The 13446-nt window shown below is 41.7% G+C and overlaps 1 protein-coding gene across 5 annotated transcripts in view; it reads right to left on the bottom strand.

The window, feature by feature from the left end:
- Positions 1-13446, bottom strand: part of sh3pxd2aa (SH3 and PX domains 2Aa) — a 96305-nt gene that overhangs the window by 24263 nt on the left and 58596 nt on the right. For all 5 annotated transcript variants that reach the window (XM_018678415.1, XM_018678416.1, XM_018678417.1 and 2 more), the window contains one exon: positions 12453-12581. In XM_018678415.1, the coding sequence (XP_018533931.1) occupies positions 12453-12581 (129 nt within the window). The remainder of the gene's footprint in view (positions 1-12452; positions 12582-13446) is intronic.

Here is a 13446-nt window from a genome sequence, read left to right as displayed (position 1 = left end):
ACTTACAGCCATATGGCTCAGCTCTCTAATGTGGTTGGAGAAGCCTTGGTGAATCAACCCATCACGCCCTTTTTTATTACCCGGCAAGACACCAATCACATTAACATGTATTATGAATGATGTGGAAAATATGCCTGTAGCATAGAGCTGTATCATTGGGAAAGAAACAGTCATGGTAACAAGGGGAAGGTGTGTTCCTACTGTATTAAGCAGCCACAGTACAAGCAGTTATATAGCATAGCCTCGGAGAAATTGAAATTTGATTGGAACAGAGGACGTACATTATTTTCAACTGCACAGATCTGTTATAAAGTAATGCTCATAGCTACATGGGTACTCATTTCAACTAGTGCAAAGTAAAAAGTTAAATAATTTTTAAGATTATTGTGATTGCTGCAAAGAAGCCATGGAATTAGCAGTACAATCCAGCACAGTAATAAATAATGCACTTTCCTCTACTTCAGAAAGCTGTTATTTAATGATAACTGAAAGGCATGTTTTGGATCACTTGTTACATTGACTGGAAGTGATGATTTTTGGATCAACAATATTTTGATTATATTCATTGCCTATTTCCACATCATTTTTTAAAAGTTTAATCACTAGTTTATAATTGCCATGTGAAAAATCCTATATGCCAAAAATATAACACAGAAACAAGTAAATCTTGGACCTGGGAAATGTTTGGCATTTTTTGCCTAATAAATTATTATTGCTGATTAACTTTATGTTGATCAATCAAACAAATAAATGGCAAGTAGATTAAACAACACACATATTCAAACTTTATTTCAGTGTAATGTTTGGTGCATGCTAGTGGAGGGGAAATCATCACTCAAGCTTTCTAGCTTTTCCCAGAACTATCAATCACATTTTGTGGTCTTTGTCAGCAGCTGGATTTTTCTCAATAGGAAATGAACTGCAAACATGCAACTAAGCAAATCCCGTCAACTGAGGGAGACATGAGATGCAGTGGGAAGCTCGTATGTGAAGTAAGTTTAATGCTCAATTTCTCCCATTTTAATTCTCTTGATACCAGAATTCAACTTATTTACATGATCTGTAACCATTAAAATTACCAGTCAACCAGATAATTTACAGGTAATTCACAGGTAATGTGATATATTTCATGATAAACATATTTTAGGAGCATCTGTAACGTAAACAGTAATAAAACAGAAAACTGAATGTTCCTCCAACTAAAGTAGTGCTGAACTTCATTTGTGCCAGACTATATTACAACGAATACACTAACAGGTATTAAAATATTACTGAGTTGACATTTAACAGACCACAGTGGAGGAGTCTACCCTGGCCCCTTGCATGTGGCCTCATGCCTCCTCATACCTATATAAGCACAGAGGTGCCTAAGGTAACCTGACTCTGACAGCTTATGTGCAGCATAAACACACCTTCTTCCAACAAACACACAAGTACACACAAACTCACACTGAAATACTGTCTCCCCTGAATTTCCCCACAGTGGGTCATGTCTCAGTCAACACAAGAGTTAATTTGACCTGAGGGCCTACAGGCACATGGGATTATGCACAGTAGCTGCAGTGTAGCTCCTCCAGCCTTAACTTCCTCACAGTTACACTACCTTTCTGTGGGTTGTCTGTACTCGCCTGCTGGCTACTTTCTGGCTCCTGCAGAGATGTTACAGTGCAGTCTGGCTTCAGGAGAGGTCACCATAGTTCATTTTGGACCCATCAAGTTCGTTGTAGGATCTTGTTAGGCCTCGACTGGTGGAGGTAATGGTGTCATATGAAATTGTATTTGACACCCACCAACAGTTGCACTACTGCAATTAAATCTTACACCATAGCTAAGGGACATCTTGAGGACTTTCGCTTTGGATGGGATGGTCCTCTGCTGGATAAAGGTTAGAGAAGTAGGCTGTGATCAGATGATAGCGTTAAACTGTGAATTTAACTATGCAAATCTCTATCTAAATGTGTTTATACAGTATGTGAACTGTTGTGACAGACTTTCAGGCTTCACATTCCTCTTTTAGTGGAGATTAGGTGTTTTCATTCCTGAAGACTTTGATTTATTTTCTGCTATACTGCAATATAAAAGGTCTGCCTAGCAGTAAGAATAGCTTAGTCCATATGAAACACATTAGGGCTTTCACAGACTGATTCATTGCAACAACTCAAAAAGCTAAAGAGGAATTGGAGCCACCTGTACAGAGGAGAGTATGACTTCTTCACAGACACAAATGTAGGAGCTTTTCCTCTCTTTAGCACACCTGGCACCCAGTTGGAAAACAGAATAATAAATCTCCTGTGCTGATAAAGAATTGAGGTGACTGTTCACTATCAAGAGTGGCAAGTGTGAGCCCCAACTGCTGCAAATCTCATCTCACCTTCAGAAGCTAAAGCTGACAGGAATTTCTGTGTTTGACAGAGAGGGAAGGAGGACCCCAATAATAATGCTCAGAACTCATTTAAAATTTGATCTTTAGAACATTAATAAGAGAGAACAACGCAAAAACATAACAATAGCATTGAAGACATGGCAACAACTCTGCAACTACATTTTTAGATGGTGGGTGTTAAATGGTCTGATAATTTGGGGACAGACGTGATCATACCTCACCATGCAGACATTTTAAATCAGGAATGATATGATTTCATTTATTTGTGTCGGACAGCTGCAGCACTGTCCACAATAAAGGCACTGTCATTTTGACTGATGCTAGAATGCTGAGGGCTGCAAAAGTCCAAATGTGGGGAATTAAAAGCATGAATGGCCCTGACCGCTAAATAATAAAAACTGTTTTAGTTGTTAAAGCAACTGCACAACTCTTAAGTTGAGCTGTTGATTAAAGCTGACATTAGAATGAAAGCTGGTTCACATGAAAAAGAAAACTGCATGTGTGAAAAAAGATATTAGCATTTTTTGTTTGTTTTCTGCTTCACACTGAAACAAAATAGGCCAGAAATAGTCAAGACACCCCCTGCAGGTCTTATTCACACACGCCAAGCTGCAGACTCCATTGTGTGCACACATGGCAGGGCACGGAGAGGTTTTGACAGGACCCAGTTCCCCTATAAATCCAGTTCTGGAAAAAGTGGGCACAGTAAAAGCAGATAAATGAGGACCAGAAAGCAAAAAAAAAAAAAAAATGCGTACATACATTCTACTCTCACAGAGCTAGAATAGACTGGAGACAAGGGGTAAGAAAAACAAAATGGAGATTCAGATGCGGGCAAAAGAGAAAAAATGAGAGACATAAAAAAGCAGTCACTCTCTCACTGTAATAGCCAGTTGGCAGCATGGTAGACCTGGGCCCTGAGAGAAGTGGGCTGACCATCATGTGTGAGAAGCCTGTAGACAGATTACAGTTTTCACAGAAAATCTGTCCCGTAGGAGGAGATCTGGGCCAAAGATTGGCAGCCAGATGGAGAAAAATTACTCAGTCAATTAAAGCAAAACATAACTTGGCTGAGCACCCACATGGAATGATACATCTAAACTAATCAGCAAGGGTGTGGTAGGCCCAGAAGGGCAAATGTGTTCACTTGCAAAGAGAATAACTATGGACAGTGACCAATTTGTTTATTTTTGTCTTGTTAGTGGCAATGCCTAACAGCCAGGGTGTGCTTCAAGCAAAGTAGTTTACATTATATAGCATCTGATGGTGGCAAAGCGTGGCAAACGTTTGTCGTCATAGGGAGACGTTCACACAGTTATAACCATGTAAAGTCAGAAAAGTAGTTGTATGAAGAATTAAAAAAGAGAAGCATTGTTCTATGATCCAAAAAGCACTTACTTTAGAGCATGCTGATGACCCAAGGCAGTCGTCAGACCAATATTAGCACTACCTGAAAAAATGCTATCTCCCCATTCTTTTCAGTGAGAACACTGCATTGATGCAGTGGGAGTGCCAACACAGAGAACGCTGGCCCAAAATAATCACAGGACTAGTCAGTTAAAATTCTTCCTCAGAATTACAAACCACTGTATAGTGTTTTGGCATCTGGTTACCCTTCAGATTTTTCAGAATCTTCTGTTAAATCAACCTTCTTGTACTTTATTTCATCATCATCATAAAAACACTCCAGCCAACACAACCTCCTGTGGTATCTTAATGCAACTCTTAACTCATGGTAAGGATGCTGATATGGCATGAATTTATCCTCCATTTATCTGTCCCACACATATATTTCTATGGCATTTACTCTGGCTAGAAGGAAAAGCCAAACTGGTAATATGTTCATTCTCTATGATGATTCACACTTAAGTAATGTAATGAAAAGCCTCTAGGAACTGAGTACAACACATGATACAAGTGTCTTATATTGCACAGGGCTGGGAGATAAAGAGATGTTCAAATGTTACTCAATTTCCAACATATGAATGAAAACCAAATGTGTTATGATAATCTTGCCTTAAGTGGATTCTAGTGTGGCTTCAAATAAAGTCAGGGCACGCCCTAAAAGGGACAGAAGTTGCGATCAAAGACCATTTTTTCACTTTTCTCCTGAAACATGACAAATAACTGTACATGTACATGGCCTGAGACAGTTGGTGGAGTGGACGGGTTTGAGAGAAACTGAACCGACACAGAAAAGAACAAATAGAAGGTAATGAAGTGCATACTGTGCCACCTGTGCATATAGCAGAACCTCTCAACCTGTTAAAACTGTTGTTTTAACATCATACCTTCTATTAGTGGCTGGTTCCAGTCTGTGTGTGTATGTATGTGTGTGTGTGTGTGTGTCAGGCCAGTGAGCAAAGTGATCCAGAGTTCTGTGAATCCTCTCTACTCCAACCACAGCTATAATGTGTGGTGTTCCATAGGATGAGAACATGAATGCTCATTTCCAATTAGGTATCAGGTCTTTTATTGTCCAACCCGACCTTCTTTACCTAAGGAAACACTAAAACAGAACAGGTCCGATGATCGATTTTTTTTTCCTAAACTGATTTACATGCTCCTGCTAGTTTGTCTGACATAACAAAGCCAAATGTTCTGGGGGTTTTATGAGGCGCTCAGCAACTAATGACTAATATTCAGAGAGGTTATGCAGCAGCACCTGCTGTCTACCACATTTATACACACACACACACAGCACAAAATATGAATATGTAAGACAGTAGAGGGACTGTAATTGGCTCTTCTTACAGCGCTGAGCTCTAATTGGACTTTCTAGCTACAACATGTCTTGTCAGGCAGTAATTGCCTGTTTTTTAACCACAAAAGAAAAGTGGAGGTCACAATGCACACAGTGGTACACTAACTGAGCACAGAAAATTATCATTGACCTTCAGAAACCATTTTGAGAGATTTGGAGGAATGAAAGATGTATGAGGTGCCGTTGCATCTGAAAAGTAAGGGTGAGGAAAAATAAGAGGCGAGAAAGAAAGCAAGAGAGTGAGGGGGAGAAAGAGATTAAAAGAGTGGTAAGGGGAAATACAGAAAGAGAGAAGACAGAGAGGGGGGAGAGCCAGCAGATGTTTGGCCAGGGCTTCAAAGCTGTAGTATTACACTGTAATTCCCTGTCCAACAACAACACCACACTTTTCCCTTTCAGTTTCTCAATTTGGGATCCTCAGAACGGTCATCAGACAGTTTCGACAATGACGTTAGAAATGCTACAGTCAGTGGGGACCCACAAGGTGAATGTCATTCTTGTTTCCTCCTCAGAGTTTCTAATTAGGAACAGATCCCCTGGAGAGCAGCGAGTGCTGGAATGTTGTGCTGCTCTTCAGGGCAATATATTGAATTGCCTGCTTATCTTTCTGCAGAGTCAGCAGAAGGGCGAGATTCAAAGAATATGCTTAAAATAGCAGCACAACAATTGAAGGCTGCCGAAAACCAGCTGTGAAACCAGCAACAGTATTATCTTTGACATGGATTGCACTAGCTTCATTAATAGGATTAAACTACAACAATGCTTTTCTGACCTGGAGCCTCATCATCATCAATATCTGTTTTGGTCCATCAACTGGACATGCTAAAGATGATACAGTGTTAGTGAAGTAACTGAACAACATTTCCAACTGAGAGCCAGACACAATCACCAGCATCTGCAGCATGTATTTAAACTCTGTATCTGCTGACCCTTTAACTGCTTTAAGATATACCATATCTCACCAGCAAAGTGAAGCCATGTAAATAGCCTGCATAAAAAAATCCTTAAAATATAATATGTGTTGTGCTCCATTGCTGCAGTGGCACCATTGAACTGAACACGTTGATGCTGACAATGAAACAGAGATGTTTGGGTTAATCACAGTTAAATGACAGTGTTGACAGTGTTAGGTGACCAACAGTTTTTCAAGGACAGTTTCTTTCCAGATCAGTTTTGGATGAATGTGGGACCTCAGGTTATAGCTCTGATTTGTAACAACCCAGCAGATCATGGTTACTGTGGCATTTTAAAGCATTCACAATTCAAAAATGAAAAAAAAAAAAAAACTACATTATATACTGCAAGAAGCTTCTCGCCAGTGTTGGATATCTGAACAAACTTTGCACAAAACACATCAGCTGCAAGGAAAATGCAGCTTCTTGTGCACCACTAGCTCATGGAACAAGTGAGTGTTAAAGATTTAGTAAACTTACCAATTTCGGTCCTTGATATGGTAAAGTATGGGTTGGGGGAAGGGGGATTAGATATTCCAGAGAAATGTGCATTTCTTGTTTTGTTGAGTTGAGTTGAGATTACCCAACCAAATTAACAAGGAATAGCAGTTTTTTTTAATGAAGTGGAAAAAATGAAAACATTTCCGGGAACCCCCATATTTCATCCACTTCACTAATGAAACTCAAACTTATTCTGGTGTGAAAACATGCTACTATTGGAACCTACTTTAACTGACCATCCCAGCTGACCACAGCCTCCACTCACCATCGAAGAAGACAACTACAAACTTTTTACAGTCACCTCTCAAACATAAAGGGGGTGAGTGTTCCTGCTGATTTTTTGGGTAGAATATCATGTTTAAAAACTTCAAAGCTCATCATAGAGTTATAAAAATAGGGTATATGAGGGGGCACCCAGCCCCTTTCGTGCTGTTTCTTCTTAGAAAGTCAAGGCCAATTTCAGGGTCCTGGTCTTTATTGACACTGTAAGATGATGGCATTACATCCCAGTTTGAAGCTCATGTTACCTGGTTGAAGTTTTCATAAAAGCAGGGGTCTTGTGACTGAGCCAGACTTGTTACAAGTGAAAGGGGATAGCTGGCAGTGGGGATTTCAATAGCCAGTGTTGACTAAACATCACGCTCCGTGGAATCAGGCTAAACCTCTGCATTGATCCTCCATATGTATCCTCCTCTGCATACACACACCCCTCTGTGTTAACACTATGATCATGCTCATTAAAGATGACAGATTTTTCAGAGATGCAGAACATGCAGCAGCACATCAGGTCTCCAACAGTGTCTCTACGCATGTTTTTGCTATGCTTATTGAAGGCATGCTGTTTTTAACTTGAGCTCCTGAAAGTGGCTCCATGGTCAAAGTGCAGTCGCCTCCGAGCCTCCACTATCCCCAGATTGTGTGAGCTCAACTCTAAGAATTAAGTTACTAAAGCTGTTTAGCACTTTTTTACTGCCTCAGGGTGAAGCTAGCTACTGTGGCTAAGCTAAGGTGTTGTGAGAATGATAGTAGGCCATCTCCTGGCTCAAGACGTACCACCCTGATTGATGCTGGCTGTCTGTTTTATAGCCTGGAGGCAATGCTAATGCTCGCCTCCAGCCTCCCATGTGAACTCTGTCCAAAACAGCCTTCTCTGATCCAGAACATCCTTTAAGCTAGCCCTCAGTATACCTTGATTAAAGACATGGGCTACATTTGACAGCCTAAGGCGGAGGGGATGTCAAGCTAGCTTCTCATGCAAAACCTTTTAAAACTCCCTCCAGACAAGGCAGTTAAAGGAAAATACCACATTATTTCACATTTTGGCACTTTGATAATTTGGCCCTTGACAGTCCACTCTGCATTTTAAAAAACAATTCATTCCACAGCTTAAAATGAATCTCTCAAGGATTTTTTCCAATGGTGCCATAAATAAATGATGTGTTATTCATAGAGTTCATATTATTGATAGATTTACTGTGTGTTTGCTGTGTTCTTAATAAAGCTATTAATGAAGTGCTGAAACAATTAGTCCATCAATTTATTGGTGGCTGCTCTTTTTTATTTGATATAATGGGAAATAATGGGTTTGGATTTATTAACTGATGATAATCATTGTTTCATTGACATTAGTTGCCATCATACATCATGATACTACATCTGATAGAGCTAATCTCTCTATCAGGAAATAAAGTTAGTAAATGACCATATTCAAGACAATAAGAATGAAACAACTTGGGCTCAGACTTCTAACCTGACCTCTGTGTAAACTTTGAACCCTCCATTTCTTAAATGGTAGAGCCTTAGCAGCAGGCTGTCCAATATACTGGTAATTTCACTAAATTCCAGTCGTTACTTGTATTCAGATGTATTTCTTGCATTTTCCGTCACTAAAACACAAGTGCTGTAATTATTTCATAGCCTTAAGTAAGGCTCATCCTAAAGTAGTATTTAGTTTTAAGTATATGGCCTAATACAATGTGAAGTTCTCTCCTTCTGAAAGTGATCTACACATGAGCACACGAGTCTTGAGTCAGACCAAGCACAGCACTGAGGATAAACCTTTGGAGAAGTGTTATGGGTTAGACTGAGTGCTGCCCTGCCAGATCGCCTGGGCACTGGGAAATATGTGGTGGGGAAAATGTTGCCAAAACTCTTGGCATTGATTCTTCCTCAAACAGTATTGTACCTGCTGACACGCCACATACCTGAGAAATGTCTTTAACATAACTGTTATCATTTTCCAAAACAGAGAATTAGTATTATCTGGCAACACAGCAGGAGGTCAGACACTATGTGAGATGAAGAGTCACATCCAGAGGGAGGTAAGCAAATCTGTCTAATCTCTTTAAATCAGCTGTGACAAAATGCCCCTGAAACTTGGCAGCAAGGAGAGCAAAGATATTTGGGCAAATGGCTTCTCCGGATGGCAATGTGGATTGGGCGGCACACTAACCCAAAGGATCCTGTTTGCAGTTCAGCGTCAAGGTCCTCCTGGCAGATCCATTAGTCTCGGCTGATGAAACAAGGGAAAAAAGGTTTTTTCCCCCCATATATTTCCCCTCTGTCACTGTGGCCACAGAGTGCAAGGCTTGTCACTTAAATTTACCAATCATTCTCTGAGACGGTATTAGAAAGTGAGAAAGAAAACAGCTGCAGCTGAGGCCATGTGTTTACAACACTGACGGAGGGTATATTTGGGACAAAGAGGGGGCATTATTCCAGACATGGGGACACTGCAATTACTTGGTCAGGGTGTTAGACCCCTTGGTTACGGGACATCCCCAAGCTACAACATTTAATGTAAATATACAGTATATGGTCACTTAAAAAAGTATGTGCACCTATTGTCCATTCTCACAGGTAAAGCCTGAAGGACGAAATATGCTCAATATTAATCACTGTGAGACACAATTATTATTCAAATGGTTATAACAGACCACACTTACGAGCACTCTTTCCTCAAAGGCATTGATGGTGTTGCACATTTGTACACCCAAAAAGTGACAGAAGTGAGTGTATGAAGAATAAAATACAGACCAAAAGCAGCACTGTGTGAAAAAATGTAGACCAATCATTCATTTTAACAGAGCCAGTTCCCTGGTGCAGTGAAGAGCACAATGTAGACTTACAAAAGTTGTTGCACACAGACCTTTCCCAGTTCCAACATTAGAGAGGTGTGTGTGTGTGTGTGGGGGGGGGGGTTCACACATTTATGACAATTACAAATCAAGTGAAGCATTCTGCCATTTTTTTTTTATCTCAAGGCTTGCTGGTTCTGCATACTACATGTGATTAACCTCTGGAAAATTCACAGAAATTCACAAAATTACAGAAAGAAAACTTAACATTCCTTTGCATCACAACCCTCTGTGTGCCCAATTTGACACTCCAAGAACAATCTCAGGATTCTCGTCTATCTAAAACAGGTCTGTAGCTCTTTAACTACGTTGACCTTTCTACTCAGCCTCTTTCACATCACTGCCTCCCCTTGGTCCAACATACCATATAATTTAACTGGTCACATATGCAGATTTATTTTCTCCAGCTGGGACATTCTTCTCTCCAGACGCTCTACAGTTCCCATGTCCGAGGAGGAACCAGAGGGAGAAAACCAGGACAGTGGCCCAGACGAGGCCTCTTCTCCTCTCTCAGGGACCATTCTGGACTGTCCAACCCCCACCCCCTTGGTGCCTCATAAATCTCACTTTACCAGATAGCAGCTCCTAAATTTTGAGATACAATAATATGTAGACCCCCCCCCACCTCACACCCCCACGCAACCACCACACACACAACTTATGACTGTGAGAGTCAGGGGTATGACTTAACCAGCTTTCTGTGTGATGATGGCCCTTGTTGACACAGTTCAGTGAAACAGCTGGCTCCAGACTTGCAAAGCCAACAACTTCTCACAAGGGCAAAAATAAAAGCAACATCCAACGCCACAGTTAACCCATAATTATATCAGGTCAAGCCTGCAGATGCTTAAAAAGTGGCTGAAATATTCTGTGCTGGAATGACTAACAGCGCATTAATGCACAACACCATCTATGCTCCACATGTAGAGGAAGAAAATCAGCAAAAAAAAAAAAACAGGAGAAATATGGATTCCAGTATTTCCTGGAAAGGATTAAAATATATCACAGTATTCCACTGACACTTACTGACTAGAAAGTTAAAGAAAATAAGCTCTGATTAATAGTCGGACAGTCAGTGTCTCTGAATTGAAAACATCACAGGAAGTAAACATACGCCGATCAGGAGGCTGCAGAAAAGCCTTGAAAGCGGGAAAGGGGGTTGTGGGATATTATACAAGCTCTCAGATGTGTTTGTCTTGGCATAGCCTCAGAGTGATGTCGTCATCATCATCATGGCTGTTGCTCCAGTTCTTTGGCCTAGTAAATGACAACAGCACACATTTCCAGCTCTTGGGCAAGACTTCCTGGGAGATCAGCGGTTGTTCTTATATCCGCCGGTGCTTCAATCAATGTTAAATGTTAATGTTCGGAATGAAGCTTTCAAATGGATCTGGTGAGCAGATGCTGTCAGGCCGGATATACAGAAAAGAAAATAACTGCATGGGTAAGGCACACTTCATTAAACAAAGGATTCAAGAAGCAAAGAGATTCTGGAAATTAAAGCTACATGAAAAACATCCAGTCTCCTTGAGTCGAGAGTTAACAGGAACACTTGACATTTCAAAACCTCACCAGCAAAGCTGAGAGGAGTGCTGAATTCTCAAAAAGACTTCTGAATTCTGTGAGTACAAGTTTGACCAAAAGCCACATCACAAAACAAATCATTTCCTTCACAGCTGCTTTGTTCTGTCAAAACGTCATTTAATACTTATCTCATTTATATTGAAAAATTGGGAAGGCACCAAATGCTAAGTGAATGACACACACAGAAGACAATGATGAGCTGGTTGATGCTAAAACTGCCTCATTAAGGCACACAATCACTCGATGCGCGAGCCAAGATAACTCAAGGAGAATGGATTCACACGTGTAATCAGTGTATAGATAAGAGCGAGGGAGAATGACAGGGATACAGCTTGTTTGTGCCAGGATTTCTGCTGAGTTCCCTTGAGTTGTGCAAGCTGCTGCCTGTAAGTCGGCTGTTTGCATGGAAAATGAGATCTGGATTGCTAAACAGAATTTCCACAGTGGGGTGGGCAAGGTAAAAAGTGTTGCATCCCTCAGTGATGCACATATTATCAGTGTTCAGTTAATCTACACTATTATCTGTGTGGTTCACTGCACCACTTCTTCCTCGTAAATGTTTACTTTACATGTTTTCATTCCAAACAGAAAGTAACCAATCAAACATCTCAATTCTCACTTTCAGGAAGCTGGAAAATTGCTTCTGAGTTTACTTGACATTCTTCTTCTAGTATAAAGGAAAATAGACTGGCCTCCAACCATAACTCTGACCCCCCCCACCACCACCACCACCATCCCATCCACCCCTACATACACACACATATACACGCTGACTGCTGCCAGCCAAACAGCACCTCCAGGTGGTGCCAATCCTAGCTAGAAGATCATTAGATTGGGAGAAGAGAGGAGAGAGGGAGAGCGGAGCAGCGGAGGGAGGCTGGAATGGGGGACTCTTGCGGACAAAGGAGGGAGTAAAAAATCAAGAGAAGAGGGAGAGAAGGGAGACAGAGAGGTGCTGAGTGAGCATGACTTTGTGTATGTGAGGAGTATGTTTATGCTACTAATGTGTACACAGAGAGAGGCAGATACAAACAGGAAGAAACAAACTGACAAATGTAATGTTCTTTTGTGGATCAACAGAAATCAATGCAGACATGCCTGACACATAAACAAAAAAAGAATCCACTCACCACTTTCGCTCTTCTCAATCACGTCCACTGTCTCCCCAGCCTTGAGACTGATCTCCGAGTTCTCCTGCCTCTCATAGTTGGCCACGGCCACGTACTGCTCCAGCACCATGGGCTCCGAGCTGTCAATCCCTGAGGGGAAGAAACAGGCTGTCAGCCACCTGCTTGCCGTGGCACCCCGCGAACGCCCGCTGCAACCAACTACACTGCTGCTGCCGTGCACCCGGTATGCCGCCATCAGCCGACCCCCGCTCCCTGCTGCCGCTGTTCCTTCCTTGACCAATCAGAACGTAAGCTCACAACTCGGCTGCATAGTCCCAAATGTCTGGCCATATAGCTGAGTCGACCCCCAGCCCACAGCGACGGACTGAAAGGCATTGGAAGGAGTCAAAAGAAAAGGAGGGAACGCATAGAAATAGTTTGTGGGGGCTGCATCTCGCACCTAAAACGGATCCATGACCTGAACCAAACTTTAAGATCCAAGGAGAGAAAAGATGAAGGGGAAGGGGGGGGGGAGAAAAACAAGAACCAGAGGAGCTCCTAACAGCTAGACGGGAAGACTGGGGAGCGAATGAGTGGAAGAATGGTGAAGTTTCCCTGTGGAAAATCAACAGTGCGGTTGAGAGGAAAGGCCTCCCCTCTACTGCTGCTGGGAGCCAGCCGTTGGACAGGGAGGCGGGTGGGGGGGGGGTGAACACACCAATCATGGTAGTCGGCACTGCTGGCCTTAAATAGAAACATATGAGTGGACTAGGGAGAGAGAGGGAGAGAGAGACAGAGAAACAGGGAAGGAGGTTGGGTCCATGTTTATGTGAAACAAAAGAAGAAAGCATTTCAGTTGGGGTTAGGCCACTCTGTTTTCTCTCTCTCCTTCTCTCTGATGTTGAACCTTGTTGATGCCAGCAGTGACTTCATTCACTAAGTTCACGTGGTCCATATCTGATCTGAGTTGCAGACATGCTTATTTGCTTGTTTGGCCACAGAGAAATCACCCATG

The sequence above is a fragment of the Lates calcarifer genome, linkage group LG5 (genome assembly GCF_001640805.2).
Source record: "Lates calcarifer isolate ASB-BC8 linkage group LG5, TLL_Latcal_v3, whole genome shotgun sequence".
Lineage (NCBI taxonomy): Eukaryota > Metazoa > Chordata > Actinopteri > Centropomidae > Lates > Lates calcarifer.
Note: the sequence above shows the minus strand (reverse complement) of the source record. Positions and strands in the feature narration are given on the sequence as shown.